Source organism: Palaemon carinicauda, chromosome 16 (genome assembly GCF_036898095.1).
Source record: "Palaemon carinicauda isolate YSFRI2023 chromosome 16, ASM3689809v2, whole genome shotgun sequence".
Classification (NCBI taxonomy): Eukaryota; Metazoa; Arthropoda; class Malacostraca; order Decapoda; family Palaemonidae; genus Palaemon; species Palaemon carinicauda.
In genome coordinates this window covers 67,912,028-67,930,412 of record NC_090740.1, presented here as the reverse complement: position 1 = coordinate 67,930,412, position 18,385 = coordinate 67,912,028, and the positions used below count along the sequence as shown (strand labels likewise).

Sequence of the window (18,385 nt, the reverse complement as noted above, 5' to 3'; positions counted from 1 at the left end):
TGATGAAGAGGTCGATCTGCAGTTCCGGGACTTGTTCCCATCTGGGAGGGAATATGTCTGCGTCCCTGGACCATTCCAACTCTATCGGCTTGGATCGAAATAGACTATCCACCGTCACATTGTGGATCAGTTGTAAATGAACTGCTGGTAGGTGCCATCCCTTTAAGAGAGGGATGGGTAACTTCACCAAGACTGTATGAGACGTTCGATTGTGACGTCTTATTATCGTTTCGGTGTCCCAGATCAGTCGTAGGGAGTCTGATCTGTGTGGAGGGGGCTTCCCCACTCATGATAGGACCAGCAGTCTTTTGGGACTTTCGTGCTTTAATTTTTGTTAGAGAAGCGATTAAAGAGGGACCAATCTCGGTCTTTTTTTATCTCTTCAAGCGTTTGATGCGTTTTCTCCAGGCTCTTAACGCATCTTTCGGCACCGAGTGAAATCGCTACAAAAAAAGGAATGTCCGCCATCGTGGGAATGGCGCTCTTATCATACTCAATAGTAGTACGAGAATGGGGTAGCCTTGATACGGCTCCCTTTTATTTTGCCACACCTCCTCGAAGCGTAAACGCTATTAGGGGTGCAGATAGCTATGAGGCGTGTCAAGAATACGTCCCTGATATTATGCAATATCCTTGAGAGAAAATTTAAGGATATTCGTGCCAGGAGTTAGAATTCTGGATACCTAAAGGTAAAGTTCTCTGGGAATATCACTGTAGTACATATATCCCTTAGGAAGCTACTTTAAGGGGAACTTCCATCAGGATGTCATGGCTTGAGCCCAAAAATATATATGTATGTATATATATATATATATATATATATATATATATATATATATATATATATATATATATATATATATATATATATATATATGTATATATAAATACATATACACATATATATATATATATATATATATATACATACATACATACATACATACATACATACATACATACATACATACATACATACATACATACATATATATATATATATATATATATATATATATATATATATATATATATATATATATATATATTTCCTAAATTTCATGAATTTCTTCACCATAGGCTTTCACTGTATTGGGATATAGTTCTCTTCCTTGAGAACACTAGGGCACACTATTCTATCTTATTTCTCTTCTGCTTGTTTTTTAAAGTCTTTATAGTTTACATATGAAAAATTTATTTTAATGTTGTTACTGATCTTAAAATCTTTTACTTTATTGTTAATTACTTCTCTTGTAGTTTCCTTATTGTCTTTCTTCACTGAGCTATTTTCCCTGTTAGACCCTTGAGCTTATAGCATTCTGCTTTTCCAGCTAGGGTTCTAGGTTAGCAGGTAATAATAATAATAATAATAATAATAATAAAATGACCCAGGCAAATGTCACTACACTGAGCAATCGAACAACCTATGTAAACCTTTCCTGGGAGTATCTTTTCTATAAAAACTGCCAGTTTATAAGATAACATCTCCTTAATTTCTGCCATTCCTATAGACCCATCTATGTTCTCCTCCTCCTCACTGCTAGGGAACTATTCCTGAACGACATTCAGTTGCATAGCCTCCAACTCCTTCAGGTCGTCCATCGTAAGTTCCTCTTGGTGCTCCTAGAGAAGCTCATTAATGTTGTCCTCATCGACAACCAGCCCCATGGACCTCCACAGTGAAATGATTTCTACCTCAGGTTGCAGAACAGGTTCAGGATCGTCAATGGTTTTGGCTTTGCCTTCAGCTAGGCCTACATCAAATCCCTCTAAGTCTCGTGGCATCAAACCACAGCTTCTTCTACGAAGCATTCAGCCTCAAAATTTCCTCCCAAGCTTGATCAATGAGCCTGAGGCATATCCCAATATCAAAATGCTCCTTCCAAAATTCACAAAAGGTGAGGTTTGTGCTGTCAGTGATTTTGAAAAATCTCTTTAATAAATGTTTTGTATTGAGCTTCTTGAAATCAGAAATCACTTGCTGGTCCATGGGCTGGAGGAGCAGGGTGGTGTTAGGTGAAAAGAAGAGAACCTTGATGAAAGAATATTCTAGAAAGATATCATCCTCTGAGGCCAGGAGGGTGAACAGGGGCATTATCCAACACCACCAGACATTTCAGAGGGAGTTGGTTCTCTTCAAGATAACTGTCAAAAGTCAGATCGATACAGAGGTTTACCCACTCAACGAAAAACTGTCTCGTTACCCAGGCTTTTGCATTAGCCCCCGCACATCACAGGAAGCTTCTCTTTTAGCACTGTGGGCCTTGAAGGCTAAAGGACTCTCCCAGTGATATACCAGTAGGGGTTTGACCTTACAATCCTCACTGGCATTAGCACAGAGTGCAAGGATAAGTCTTTCCTTCATAGGCTAATGCCCGGGCAGATCTCTTACACCGTGATATAGGCCCAACGAGGCATTATTTCCAAAAGAGACCAGTTTTGTCACAGTTGAAACTTCCAGGGAATGTAAGTCTTCCTGGAGAGTAAATTCGTCAAATTTCTAAACAAAGGCTTTGGCCGCTTTCATTTACGAGCTGGCAGCCTCCCCATGCCGCACCACCAAATGAACTCCAGTCTCTCTTGAATCTCTCAAACCACCCCCAATGATGCCTTGAATTCTGGGGGTGTCTGCTGCAATCTCGCTTTTCCTGCTTCGTCTTTGGCCTCAGCATGCATGAGATCTACAAAAATGGCACTGTCCTTGTAGCAGATTATCATGAGGGTGATCATGTCTCCAGCAATTTCCTTGTCTTTAATCCAGAGGAGAGGAAATCTCGCCATCTCTTCATGGATGTCTCTCCTCTTACTAGAAAGGACAGTCACAGCCTTAGAAGGTGTTGTTGCTTTGATGGCTTCCTTCTGCTTAAGGATGATGCCTATTGGCGACGGATTTCGACCATACTCTTTAGCAATCACACTTGATTGCATGCCACCCTCATACTTCTTGATTATCTCAAGGTTGGTCTCCATTGAAATTATCCTTTTCTTCTTTTCTTGAATATCAGCAACATTCTTGGGACCCATGGCTATAGAATTACGGGTTGAATAAAGCAACCCAAAAACTATAAGAACGAATTGAAATCACAAATAAGAATTCAATCTGAACAATAGCGTTGTTGAAACGAAATGCTCGAGGTGCGCCGATACGTAGATGCAGACCAATAGGAGAGCAGGATTTTAGGGCAGTAATTCGCATCAGAATAAGGAGATAACCAATGAGAAAGCAGGACGATGGTGGCAGGTTCAAAGTTGGTGTGACGAGCAAATTTCAAAATTAATTTTCGGCAGCCGGACTAACTTCGTTTCATATGTAGTTTTTTCGTAATACGAGGTGAAAAAATATTTGTTTGTTGTTTCATGAAATGAGTTTTTCGTATAGAGAAATTTTCGTATCCTAAGGTATTAATGTACTGTATTTGTATGATAGGCTTGCAAGATCCAGTGCCAGAGAAATAAATTCTCATATTCTGCATTCATTAGGCAAATTATAAGCTTGATACTGTTTGAAAATGAGTTCCTCTCCTAAGCAAATTAGGATACATTAAGAAAATAACAGACATAAGGGAATATTTGAGCAAACACAATTCAGAAACTAAATTTAAAAAAAAAAAAATATTTCTTACTTATATCAAGCACTTTTCTATTCATTAACTCTGTGACTATCATTGAGGGTGCTTGAGCCATTGCAAGGTTATCCATTAGTTTTGAAGTTAGCTGGAAATTAGAATGTTTCTTGAGGTCTGAGCATGCCCGCACGATGTTCAATATTGTTCGCAGGACTTGCTCCTGCAAGGCAACATCCCCGTTATCTATCATTTTCAATATGGTCATATTATCAGTACCTTCCATGATCTGTAAAGAAAAAAAAATTGTAAAAGTATATTAAAAATTTGAAAGTAATTCATATTTTTTCTAACTACAGAAACCTGAGTTCTTTATGTCGGAGATTAAACCATTCAAGCTGGCATATGGCAATAAAACTTTTAACAAGGTGTCAACAACTGCTCCAGTTGGTACCAGTGGTAGTGGGGAGAAGCAGCAGGCCCCTTAACAATAAAAACTTTTAACAAGGTGTCAACACCCGCTACGGTTGGTACCAGTGGTAGCAGAGAGTAGCACCAGCCTCTTACACACACCTCCTTCCCTTTGATTGCAGCAGACTTTCTCTGGGGGTGGGCAATGGTGGTAAGGTATGTGCAAAGATCTTGAGCTTGTATTGTTACAAAAAGTACAATTTACTTCCAAATTTGTCATTTGTTACGACAAATACAAACCCTTGTTCTTTACATAGAAGACTCACCTAAGGTGGGTGAAGTCCTTTCAACTGGCTGAAACTTTTGACTCAAGATTGCCATATCCGAGCATGATAATACGAGGGATACGCATCCTGACACCCCGTAAACCAATGGCCTGACAATACCAGGAAAGGTGACTATACTGTAAGTGAAAGAACAGAATTTTGATTGTTATAGGCTATGCATAATCATCAATAGGTTTGTGAATACCCTATACAAACTGAGGACAAATCGTGCCAACTCCTCTTTGTAAGAGATTGGGGACGTAACGGAATATATAAACATATATTCCAGCTAAATGCATTATGGGACATACCTGCAGTATAAGAGATCCTGTTAACAGGGTCTTCAGATGCCTTGCCCAGGAGAGGGGAAGGTAGCTATACCACTTGTTGTGCAGCTATCACAGGGTCTATTGAAAATGTGTACAGGGACCTGTGTGTTATGTCTTGCAGGTAGATTTAAATAGTCTCTTCCATACACACACTTGTAGTATTTGCATCACATAAAAGTTCTTCTTGGACGTCAAGGAAGGACTTATTGTACGGTTCACCGTATATTTCTGTATGCATTTCTTGGGAAAAATTAAAACATTTTTGGAAAGCTTGTGACATATAGATTCTGATAGACGATTTTGCCATTAGCCGCGAGATATTTATGGCGGCAATATTGGTACTTTATAATGGCCACTGGAAATTAGAGATACTGCTTTATCTCTGCTTCTAATATTCCTATATATCGCAACAAACAGTCACAACCAACTATCTAAGGGTCAAAGAATCCATTTTTTACATTTCAAAGTTAGAATTTCTAGTGTATGGCTGCCATTTTGAATTCATCAATATAAGGCCGACTCTGCTGACAGTAATGAGGCAGCAATGAGTTTGAAGAATCTCATACTTGGGAGAGATTGATTGATTGATTGATTTGAGGTTTTCTGGCATCCTGACATATAAGGTAATTAACGCCAATATCGTTTATTGTAAATAAAAAATAAATGAAAGAATATTCAATTAAAATAATAAAAGCAAAGGTGTCACTTTAAAAGTTAAATATCTCTCAGAAGACCTGCTTCGGAAATAGGGCTAAAAATGCCACATCATGTCCAAGAATCTTGGCAAGAATGAACCTGCCATCCTCACCTCAACCCTCAAACAGATATCTATTTCTTTCACTACTGTATGTGGAGCATTCAGTCAACATATGCCTCACTGTCAATGGTATCACACATGGTTGATGTTGGCCAGCCAGCAAAAGCTAGTGTGTCAGCCAAGTGTGATAAATGCGGAGACAACAGAGAGTAGTCTCCCACTTTCAGGGCATCCCGTTATACCTCCAACGGGATATAACTTTACTTATTTCTCTCACCTTATTTTCAAGTAAACCATCCCAATGTCATTGTCAATTATTACTTATAAAATTCTTAATTGTAGGTAAAAAATCATTACAGGGAATGGGATATCTTCTTGGTAGCAAATCAGCTGCAGCATTCTTGGCCAGTGAATCTGCCTTCTCATTTCCAGACACACCTATGTGTGCAAGAACCCAGCAAAATTGAACTGTTATACCTTTCATAACAATGATTAAATGCCCCTCTAAAATCTTTATAACTGAAGGATTATTGGAATCAAAAACTTCTAAAGCTTGTACGACACTTCTTGCATCACTAAAAATGTTAAAATTGCCCTCGTCTTGTAACGCTATTTTCACGATAGGGCATAGTATGCCGTATAGTTCGGCCATAAATATGGAAGCTGTTAGAGAAGTGCACCTCTACAATTGAAAGCATTACTATATACTCCAAATCCAACACCAGCATTAGTTTTAGAGCCATCAGTATATATAAAAGTTGATTCCATATGCTCTGTAACATGTTCCATAAAAAGAGACATGGCTTCTATGTTAGTCATATTCTTTTTAACTCCAATAAAATATTTACAAAAAGATACCTCTGGTAATTTACATGGAAGGTATTGATGATACCTTAAATGGCAACACCTTACTTATAACTGTATCAAGACCGTCTATCAGTTGTTTTACCCGAAAACCATAAGGTTGAAGGGATTTTGGATGCAACTCAAATAATGTTGAGTGCTTTACAAAGCCTGGAGTCTGACAGGCTAAAAAATTAAGAAGCCTTTGCCACTTAAACCAATAACGAATTATAGAAGACTTTTGGTAAAACTCTAACGGGTTATTCTCCAGCGTCAACAAGGAGGCTTGGAATAGGTGAAGTTCTAAATGCTCCAGTTGCATTTCTGATACCAGTATGGAGTATAGAATATAAAATGTTTTGTTGACTTGAGGTGGCTGAGGAATATACAGTGACACCTCTGGATACGAAAGTTTCTGCTTACGAAAAATTCAGGATACGAAAAGTGATTCGAAGATTTTTATGCCCCAGCATACGAATAAAATTTCAGGATACGAAAACCTTACGAGATCCCAACTCAACGCCGAGAGTAATTTTAAAAAGCGCGCGCCGCCAGACTTTGAACTTGGGTAGACTCACTTACAGCCTCCCGCTCACCCATTGGTTATCTCCCTGCTCAGATGCTAGCTGACGCCATAAGATCCTGCTTTCCTATTGGTCAGCAACTATCCCAGCTTGCTTACGCACGGGCGTTCATCTCTCTCTCTCTCTTTTCGTTCCGACCGCGGTATTGTTAACAGACATTGTGTGCTTTCGCTTGTTAGACGTAGTGTTAATATACAGTACATTCGTACGCCACGTGTTATCGTTATTAAACATTCGTTACTGTGCACAGTACTGTATTAGTGTTTTCTATACATAGTACTGTATATAACGTACGTAGTGTATTATATTACGTATTACTGTAGCCATGGGTCCCAAGAATGTTGCCGAAGGAAAGAAGAAGACGATGCTCTCGATGGAGACCAAACTTGAAATCATAAAAAAGTACGAGTCTGGCATGCGTTCAAGTGCGATCGCCAAGGAGTATGGCCGGAATCCGTCTACGATAGGCACCATCCTGAAGCAGAGGGCGGCCATCAAAGCAGCGGCACCTTCTAAGGGCGTCACTATTTTCTCCAATAAGAGAACCCACGTGCATGACGAGATGGAGAGGCTGCTTCTTGTGTGGATCAAAGACAAAGAGATCTCAGGAGACACCATCACTAAGACTACAATTGGCCAGAAGGCCTCCGCCATTTTCGGTGATCTCGTGCGTTCTCATGCCGAAGAAGGGGCAGGAGAAGCCCCGTGGTTCGAGAAATTCAAGAAAAGGACTGGCATTCATTCAGTAGTACGGCATGGGGAGGCAGCCAGCTCGGACACGAAGGCCGCCGAAGCCTTTGTTAAAACGTTTGACGAGTTGACTCTGCAGGAAGGCTACAGTTCGCAGCAAGTTTTCAATTGCGACGAAACTGGACTTTTTTGGAAGAAAATGCCTCGTCGGACGTTCATCACGGCGGAGGAGAAGAGGCTACCCGGACATAAGCCTATGAAGGACAGGCTTACCCTTGCTTTTTGTGCAAACACCAGTGGGGACTGCAAGATAAAGCCCCTGCTGGTGTACCATTCAGAAAATCCCAGAGCCTTCAAAGCCCACAAAGTCATCAAGGAGAACCTTCCTGTGATGTGGGGGGCGAATGCTAAAGCCTGGGTAACGAGGCAACTTTTCATTGATTGGGTGAATGACTGCTTAGGTCCGACTGTCCGAAAATATTTGGAAGAAAACCGCCTCCCTATGAAATGTCTGCTGGTGTTGGACAATGCTCCAGCTCACCCTCCTGGCCTCGAGGAATATCTTCTGGCCAATTATTCCTTCATAAAGGTCCTATATCTACCGCCTAACACCACCCCTCTCCTCCAGCCCATGGACCAGCAAGTTATTTCTAATTTTAAAAAATTGTACACGAAGCATCTCTTCCAGAAATGTTTCCAAGTCACAGAGAGTACAAACCTCACTCTGCGTGAATTCTGGAAAGATCACTTTAATATAATGATATGCCTCAAACTCATCGATCTCGCTTGGCAGGAAGTTTTGAGGCGTACCCTGAACTCATCTTGGAGGAAGCTGTGGCATGATGCTGTCCCTGCACGAGACTTCGAGGGGTTCAGGAAGCCTGGAGGCGAAGCCGAGATCGTTGACGATCCTGAACCCATTCAGCAGTCTGAGGTGGCTGACATCGTACATCTTGGTACGTCCATGGGGCTGGAAGTTAGCGCCGAGGATATAGATGAACTTATCGAGGAGCACCACGAGGAGTTGACGACGGATGACCTGAAGGAGTTGGAGACGATGCAAGTGAGTGTTGTTCAAGAGCAGTTCTCTAGCGGTGATGAGGAAGATGTTACACCTTTGAAAACGGCAGACATCAAGGAAATTCTTGCATGTTTCCATAAAATGGCAGACTACATCGAAAAGGAACATCCAGAAAAAGTTTATACCAACCGTGCGCTTCAACACTGCAATGACATTTGCCTAACGGATTTTAGAAATGTGTTGAAAAGTAGGCAGAAACAAGCTTCAATGGATAGTTTCTTATTAAAGAGGCCAGCGGTATTAGTAGGCCAAAACGAAGGTGAAAGTGAAGAAAAGAAACAGAAAAGAGGAAGTGATGAAGAATTAGAAGGTGAAAGTAAAGAAAAGAAACAGAAAAAAGAAAGTGATGAAGAAGTAGAAGAGATTTAGAAAATATGAAAAACGTAAAGTTATAAAAAATATAAAAAAAAATTCAATTTTAAGTTTTATGTTACCGTTAAGTGTTAAAGTAATTTTTTCTTTCATTTTATAGTTTTCCATACGTAATGTTAAGTGTTAATTATTTCTGCCATTTTTTTATTTCGTAAAGTTTAAGTGTTAATGTGTTAAGTGTGTAAATTACTGTACGTAGTGTCTGTCACTTGTTACGTTTTCTGCCTTATGCCATCCTCCTCTGCCGCGACTTCGCTATCGGACATCGTCTCAATCAAAAGGTAAGTTTCAACTTTTTTGTTACACTAATTAACTGTAACCTTTTTTTCAGGGTATCAATCCTTAATTTAGGTGTACGTACAAGTAACAATACACCTTCACTGATCCAAATGCTTTACATACAGTACCGTAACTTTTATACAGTAGTAAAGAAAACGGACCGTTTTCTTAGGGCTTGGGGGGGATAACTAGGCTATAACTATATTATTGAATAATCTCATAGTGGTTTCTGGAATGGATTAGGCTGTTTTTAACGGTTGGGTTAATTATTGAATGATAGAAATGGCTGCATTGCATGTTTATTACTACAGTTTAGCGTGTTTATGGAAGAAAAGGTGTCTTTTCGTAAGGCTTGGAACGGATTAGACTATTTACATGTAAAACGCGACTCAGGATACGAAAAAATCAGGATACGAAACCGTATCCTGAACGGATTACTTTCGTATCCTGAGGCATCACTGTATCTCACACACATAACTAATTATTGAAAAAATTTTGCTTTTTCTTTTAGATTTTACATGAGGAACCCATGTCAACCTATAATCAAATATCAAGCCTAAAAACGTTGTTTCAATTGCACAGGGGATCCATTAACCTTTGATGTACATATCAGGGTCTGGATGTACTCCGCGAATCAACAGAAGAGGACAACCGTAGTTTTGCTTGTCGAAAACTTAAATCCATTCATATTAGCCCACTGAATAATTTTGTCAATTGAGAGTTGTAGTTTTCTCTCAACCATTGCCATTCTAGCTCCAGCAAATGATATGGAGAGATCATCTACAAATAGTTTTGAGAAAATATCTTGAGGAATGAAAGAGGGTATCCCATTAATTGCTAGTGCAAATAGGGTAACACTTAGCACACTACCCGGGAGAACTCCTCCTACCTGACATTTTCTCTCTGATAGAGTTCCCTCCCCCCCTTCTCACTTGAAAAAACCTGTGAAATAAATGATCGAATGAAAAATGGTACTTTCTTTGTAACCCAAAATTATGAATGGTTTTAAGTATACCATATCGTAAGCTTTTTAAAAATAAAAAACTGTTATAATAGTGCTGTTTGGAAGCAAATGCTTCACAAATAGAGAATTCAAGTCTTATCAACACATCAGTCGTTGAGTGCATTTTTCTAAATCCACACTGGATAGGTGATAAGATACCATTCTTTTCCAGGTACCATATAAGTCTTGCATTGCCCATCTTCTCCATGATCTCACATAAACAAGATGTCAATGCAATTGGTTGATAGTTTGCAGCTAAAAACTTATTCTTATCGAGTTTTAAAAAAGGCTAAAATAATGTCTAGTTCCCAAACACTTGGCTAACTATGATCATGCCATAATTTGTTAATAATGCTTAAAAGAAGTGACTTTGTACTAACAGGTACACGTTTAATCATTGCATATAGAATTCCATCAGGTCCAAGGGCTGTATCATTACATATAGCAAGTGTGTAATCAAATTCTCTGTCAGTAAAAAGAGAATGCTATGACTTTATTTCCTGTTGCAAAATTTAAAATTGTCTTTTCTTCAATGCTCCTATACTGGTGACCAGGGGCTGCTGCACACTTGCACAATACCTCAGTTGATCCAATCACGTACTGATCATTCACCTTCAACATTGCTGGTGGGTTGGGGGAGAATTTGACTGCTTTGTTTTTACTTTCTTCCACACAGAGGATGGTGGTGTTCTACTGTTAATGGAGAAAACAAAAAATACTTAAGACTGGCGCCTAGCTTCTTTCATAAAACAATGGAACTGTGCTCTACATTTCTTGTATATAATCAAATTGTCCTCAGCTTGGCATCTGCGCAATCGAGTTAAAGACCTTCTCGTGGCTCTGTGCAAGGCAGTTATTTCTGAAGACCCTTAAGGGACTGGACATCGTTTGAACAACCCTGTTGTTTTTGGGAACTGAATTGACTCCTGCTGTATGAAGGGTTCCATTCAGTAAGTCTATGGCATCATCAATATTTTTTTGAGCTCGAGCCATGTCGTCCTGATGGAAGTCCCTTCGGTTGCTTCCTACTGTATAATATTTCTGCGAGTGACATTACAAGAGAATTACCGTCAGGCATCATAGGGTTCCAACCCCCGGAACGACTATCCGTCGATATCGTGTAAAATCAGGGACGTATCCTAAGATATCCATAGATATCTGCACCCCCAATAGACTTTACCTAGTCTAATCCACTAAAGGGAAGGATAAGTGAGGAGCCGTTACATAACCTATCACCTTTCGGTGCTCCCATATGTCTCTGGCGCTTCCTTCCTTCGTTCACAGCTTCACGCTACTGTTCTTTTGTTTGTTGTGCGCTCTTTATCAGCTTATTTTGAAGTTTTTCTTCGTATGATGGCTTCCTCTTCTTCGTCTAAGTTGAGTACCTACCTCTTCTTTGCAGTTTGGTTGAAATGTTTTGGATCCCTAGGGGGAAAATTATTTAGATTTTACGATTGAGGAAGCCTGAACGCTTCGAGTCCAGCTAGCTTGGGCATTGGGTTTCGTACCTGATCGTCCTTATTTTCGAGTTCACTTGTTTTATTGTGTAAGTTTCATGTTAGCTAGTAGTTTTTAAGCATTGCGATACTTTGGGCTCCATTTTAAGTTTGCATTTACATTGCATTTTTATATTTTATGTGGGTGCGTGTCAGTTTCGGTTAGCCTAGCCTAGAGACGGTAACTTTTCAGTTGAAGACGGACTCGCCAATGTCAATTTGATTTATAGTGCCGGACTCGTTGACAGTGGTTTTTCTCTTCGAGGATGTTTTCCTCAGCTATATTAGTTTTCTGAGTTTTTTGGTCCACTTGTCGGCGATATCTCGGTATTTTGACCGTTTAGGCTCTTGGCCATCGTGCTACAATCATTCGAGATTTTAAGGGCTAGGTATGGGCAGTTTTGCGGAGCTCCCCTTCGCTAGGGGTGAGCTCATTTATTTGATTATAAGTCAGTTCGCTGACTATATGTACTGCCATCTCTTTTAGCCTCTGGGATTTCTCTTTTGACTTGTCGCATTCAGGCCTAGCCTATCCTTCGATGGGGTATCATTGGTCCGCATTGCTACATTCGTTTGAGATTTCTCATGCTGGGTTCTGGCAGTTCTTTCAAGTTCCCCTTTGTGAAGGGTGAGCTCAAAATGTCGGTGCGCTGACTCTAGTGTTCTGCCGTTTCCTAGCCTCGGGGATTTTTAGATCGAAAAGCATTTTCATTTTGTTATTTATTTTTAGTTATTGGGCATACTACCCCATGTTGTTACCTCTCCTTGTGGTTGGTCTTCCCGATACTGACATTGACCTTAGAATTATGTTTATGATGCGGTGTTTTTCCAATCGTTGTTTGAGAGGGCTGGTCCCTTCGGGGTTCTGGTCCTCCAGAGCCGTCAGCATACCTCTCTATAGGGAGTGAGTTGGTAGACTGACGGCAGTGCCGGTAATAACGGCCTTGTCGTCTCCTACGGCATTCCTAATCTTAGGCATGTAATAGTGATACGTCATCATTTACGGCGGTGTCGCCTCTAACGTCACAGCCTCCTTATACGGCACTACGTTTCTGCGGAAATTATTGCCGTTTGACTATGTCGCCATACTTACCGACATTGTCATTACTGGCAGCAGGTCTAGCCCAAACATATGGGAATGTTTATTATGCCTCTGCCTTATGGAGAGCTCTGGGTTGATGACAATGCTGTTCCCTAAGTGTGAACATTACTACCACCAACATTTGTACCTTTACAGCACATGTCCTTCCTTCCTTTTGAGACTGCCTTTTATACTATAAGGTGGGTTCTCTACTATCTGTCGATGAGTACAATTACAGATTAACATAAAGACCTTATTTCTACTACTTGTGAGGCTTCTTTATGTCTGCCGGCCATGGAGGTCTCTTACAAAAGATCTTCCGTGTCTCGGCTTAGAAATAACCATTACATCTGGTTATGTGTTTCTGTCAATTTATCCAATTCCCTTTGAGGGTATCGATTGGATTTTTGATCGGTAACTTTATAAGTTTGATCCTTTAATGGGTTCTTTCTTGTAAGATTATTGATTAAAGTTTTAGTCTTTTGTTGCTACGGACATTTGCTCAGTTATCAAAGCGTCGATGTTGTATCCTATTTGGATGACGGCTTTGTTGCCTTCTGACTAGCTTTTTCTCTGCGGAGATATAGAAGCTATGGTTCTTCTGTGTGCATACCCCTCCCCCCCCCACAAACATAATATATTGATGTTAAGCGTAGCAATTACTCGTCAAAGGATATATTTTTTCAATCTAACGCCATTAACAGGGGTTTGGATATTTTGTTCTTTATCTCATACTATCTCACCAATTGTAATTACACACAATTTGGGGATTACTATTACCTTTTGTTGACATCATAGAATGTTACTAATCCATTCTTTTCAGCTTTTGGTGATTCATAGAGACAATTGTATTCATAACTATTCTTTTTCTCCTTACAGGCGGGGTCTTCGAAGGAGATGCACTACAGAGTGCAGATTTGTGCCAGGACCGTGAAGTATCCCTGTGGTCATGATACCTGCATGACCCATGCCATGTATCAGAGGAAGAAGGGTCGAGTCTCTTACTGGGACCCTCAGGACTGCAGTGTATACAAAGACATGCACCACTCCGAGTGGATATCGAAGGATATCTCTGACGATGACCGGAAGTTCTTTCAGAAATTCCTTCGTACCTGGGTCAGGGGATTTAAGAATGTTGACCCGAAGGCTGCTTACCTTCCATCTACAGAGTGGAAGGATATCCTCTTCCCTAAGGCGGCACTGGATTCGGTCTTGGGTTATTTCCAGCCTAAGCCCATACCAACCAACCAGTTGCATGTGGATGAGGCTCTAGGTGCTATAAGCCTCAACCGCGAAAACATATCTATGGTTTCCTCTCTATCTCCGGGTAGAGAATCAGCTTTTTTGTCAACCGTGGAATCAGATGGCGACACTCCACCCCCCCCCCCCCCTACTACCACAGCGGCTTCTCTGTCTACGGTTACAAGTACATCTTCCGTGTCGGGTGCAATGCCTGCTGCTGTTCCTCCTCCACCTTCTGTTGAGCCTGTGGAACCAAAACCCCCTAAATTCCCACGTACTTTGGATGACTCGTCCCTCTTCGCTAACATGAAGGCTTTCATGCTCAAAGCCTTGCGTGAGGAGATTCAGGCTTTGAAGTCTCAGGAGGACCCAGCTAAGGCTAAAGTCTTGCCTTCTCAGCTATCTTTCTGTACTCAACAGAATCCTTGGAAGTACGCGGGTCACGCGATACTTTCCGAGAGTATCCTCCACATTGGGGAAGGGTTAGGCTCTAGGTCAATAGCCGATCTAGAATTTTATCGCGATCTGGAATTTTATCCAGATATTGAGGCCTATCACTTTAGCTATGTAAGGTTGGCTGAAGGAGTCCCATTGAGAGATGACACTATAACCAAAGAAATGATCCTTCTGGAACACACTAGAACCCAGCACCTAGCCGTGAAGGAAATGAAGACAGCAGGGTGTATTAACACACCGCTTGGTGCTTTTGGTAAAAGGTTAGTCACCTTTATAGCTCCAGATACAATGGTCTTTCCTTTTGCTTCGAAAACTTTCGTAGCTGTGGAAAAGGCCATCCAAGAAGGTAAATCTCTCCCGGTGTTGAAAGAATGTAGACCTGTGTCACTCGTTCTTCCACTCAATGCTGACCATTGGATGGATGTCCAGTTTACCTTATCAGAAGGTAAACTGGATAAGGATTTAGCCAGTCATCAATTTAATAAAAAATGGCCTAGGATTCCTGAACACCTCCTTAAAGCTGAATTGGAGGCTAGGGAGAGACTATCAGCTTCGATGTCTCCAGTGTTTTATGGAAATGAAGATTGGGAATTTTACTGATGCCCCAGTTTTTTCTCTCTTGGCCAAGACTCATCTGGCTACTTTTATGAAAGATCTCTATGCTTTCTTTCAGGCTCAAAGAGTCTGTAGAGAACATGTTCTTGCTTCAGCTACTATACGTCATGAGCCGAAAAGTCTCATTGACGCTTGTATATGGGGTAAGGATCTGTTTCCCCAGAAGTTAGTGAAGGAGGTTTGGGATAAAGCTGCAGCCGAGAATAAGAGCCTGTTCCAGAAGTGGGGAATCTCTCTAAAGAGAAGATTCACTCCTGGGGTAGGACCTCAGCCCAAGAGGTCCCGCAAACCAACCTATCTCAGGAGGTCATTTGCACCTTCCCCTGCCAATGCTCCTCAGAACGTTTTTGCCGTTCCTCATCCGGTGACCTCGCAGTCCCCAGCTTTCAATCCAGTGTAAGAGCAGGGGTCGCCGTCCTTTCCATCCCATAAGAGAGAAAGAGGCGGCAGAGGCCGCTCACACATAAGTGGCAGATCAAGAGGTCGTGGTCAGCGTGGCGGCAGAGGAGGTAGGGGTGCACATCCTCAGCTCAAACAATGAGGATATTCCGGTAGGGGACGGCTGAACTTGTTCAAAGACCAGTGGGCGTTCAGTCCTTGGGCACAGAGCATAATTTCCAACGGCTTGGGTTGGAAGTGGAAGAAATAGCCTCCAAAGGTCAGGGTATTTTTAATAAGTCAACACCTCTTCTGGAACAATATGTGCAAGACCTGTTAAAGAAAAGTGATATCTGTTGTACGAGATTTATGAGATTTCAAGGTCATCTGTTTTGCATGTCAAAGAAAGATTCGATCATACCTTGAACTATTCTCGACTTGTCCCGCCTAAACCTGTTTGTTCAGTACAACAAGTTGCTGACTATTTCGCAGATACGGACCTTACTTTCCCGGGAGGCTTACACAGTCTCCACAGATGTTACCGACGCTTATTGGCATCTTCCGAAAGATCGACGCTTCTCCCCCTACCTTTTGTTTCAGCCTGGAGCGAAAGGCTTATGTATTCAGAGCTATGCCATTCGGGCTCAACATAGCTACGAGAATTTTCACGAAGGTTATCGACGCAATCGTTCAACAACTTCGGGAAAAACGGCTACAAGTAGTGGCGTACCTGGACGACTGGCTAGTGCGGGCTCCCGCAGCACGGGAGTGCACGGAAGTAACCTCTCAAGTTGTCAAGTTTCTGCAGTCCCTAGGATTTCAGATCAACTTCAAGAAGTTGAGACTGGCTCCAGCTCAGGTTTTTCAGTGGCTGGGGATTCATTGGAACCTACAGTCTCATTCCCTGACCATACCTCCTTCCAAGAGGAAAGAAATAGCGAAGTCAGTCCGGTCTCTGACCAAGTCGGGAACGAAAACCAGGGGACGCCAGGAAAGGGTTGTAGGCTCTTTGCAATACGCCTCGGTAACGAACCCTGTCCTCAAAGTACGGCTCAAGAATGCAAGCAGAGTTTGGAAACGGAGAGCCTCCAAAGCTCTCCGCAACCATCAGAAGAAGACCCCGTGTTACTCCGAAGGCAACTTCGACCATGGTCTACTGCCAAAGGTCTTTCACAAACAATACCGTTGCGCTTTCCTCCTCCGGTAGTGATTCTTCATATGGATGCATCATGGGACGGTTGGGGGGGGGGGGGGTCATACCCCACTCAAGAAAGTGCAAGGCGGTTGGTTCCAGAAATTTCAACAATTCCAAATAAATATTCTGGAGGCCATGGCAGTCTTCTTGTCCCTCAAAAAGTTACACTTGAAGAAGAACATTCACATTCGTTTAGTCCTCGACAGCAAAGTAATAGTCATTGCATCAACAGGCAAGGGTCAAGGTCTCCTCAAATAAATTATGTAATGTTAGCCATCTTTACGTTGGCTCAGAGGAAAAGGTGGCATCTGTCAGCATCCCCCCTTCATGGATTACGGAATGTGATGGGGGACTCCCTATCTCAGACACATCCTCTAGAGATGGACTGGTCTCTAGACGGAAAATCATTCTCTTTCGTATAGGATCAAGTCCCTGGTCTTCCAGTGGATCTGTTTACAACGAGTCTCAACAAGAAACTTCCCTGCTATGTAGCACCAAACATGGATCTAACAGCAGTGAGCATACAGTGAGCCCTCGCTACTTCGCGGTTCGACCATCGCGGATTCACGACTTCGCGGACTGTTTTTCATTAATTACGGCATCCGATTTCATCAGCAAACCACTATTTTTGGGGGAAACATTTTATTCTAGAAAATTGCTACTCTTTAAATAGTTAATTGCACATTAAGAATGTGCGTACTTTTGTTTTTAAATTTCGGGTGTGTTTTAAAAATCGAGTATTGTTGACTTCTTTTTGTTTTACTTTTGGCTGTGATCAGATCAGCTGACGTCTAGCTGCCGGTCTCAAGCATATGCGCGTACGAAGTATTGTTTATACCATTTCTTAACTTATTTAAACCATCTATACAGTTGATATTACATAAGCACCAATGTGTTATAACCTATCATATTTTTTTGTTTATTACATTTAAAACAACTCTCTCTCTCTCTCTCTCTCTCTCTCTCTCTCTCTCTCTCTCTCTCTCTCTCTCTCTCTCTCTCTCTCTCTCTCTCTCTCTGTGTGAGCTACTTTTCACTACCTCTCATTCCTTATCTTTATCTCACTAATAAATGAAATCTTTGTTGCTTCACAAAGTTTCTTTCATATTGTAAATCAATCATGATTCAATTTTCCTTACTTTCTCCAATCTCGCACTATGTCACATCGAACGTTATAGCGGTAACTTAATTGTTCGATAACTTTAAAAATCGGCCTAGTACTTGCTTCTTCTCTTACTTTTTTTTTTTTTTTTTTAGATGGTTTCATAATTGAGGCGGGTACAAGTTGACCTATAACTGAAGTTAGGAAAAGTATTTTGGATATGGAATGGAGAATTATCGTAAATTATCATTCGGTCATTAGCGGCAGTTTGTTATTGTTGATTAAACGCCAAAAAAAAAAAAAAAAAAAAAAAAAAAAAAAAAAAAATTGTTTTCCTGCTTTGCTACGTATGTAGGATTTTATATAGATACGGTAAATAATATTTGTAATAACATATTTACTAAAAGCTTTTAATATCATTATTTATCACTTTCATCATGCGCGTTTAATGCCTTCGTTTGTATATTACGATCGAAGATGGAGCGTACAGTAAACGAATGGAAGGTTTCCGTTTCAGGCGGCGTCATAAAGAAAAACATTATATAAATGGCATTGATTTCATTTATTTGGAAGTCCTAAGAA

The 18,385-nt window shown here is 41.0% G+C and overlaps 1 protein-coding gene across 2 annotated transcripts in view; it reads right to left on the bottom strand.

Moving 5' to 3' along the window:
• The window catches only part of LOC137655757 (uncharacterized), a 488,837-nt gene that overhangs the window by 266,328 nt on the left and 204,124 nt on the right, over positions 1-18,385 (bottom strand). For both annotated transcript variants that reach the window (XM_068389839.1, XM_068389840.1), the window contains exon 6: positions 3,624-3,852. In XM_068389839.1, the coding sequence (XP_068245940.1) occupies positions 3,624-3,852 (229 nt within the window). The remainder of the gene's footprint in view (positions 1-3,623; positions 3,853-18,385) is intronic.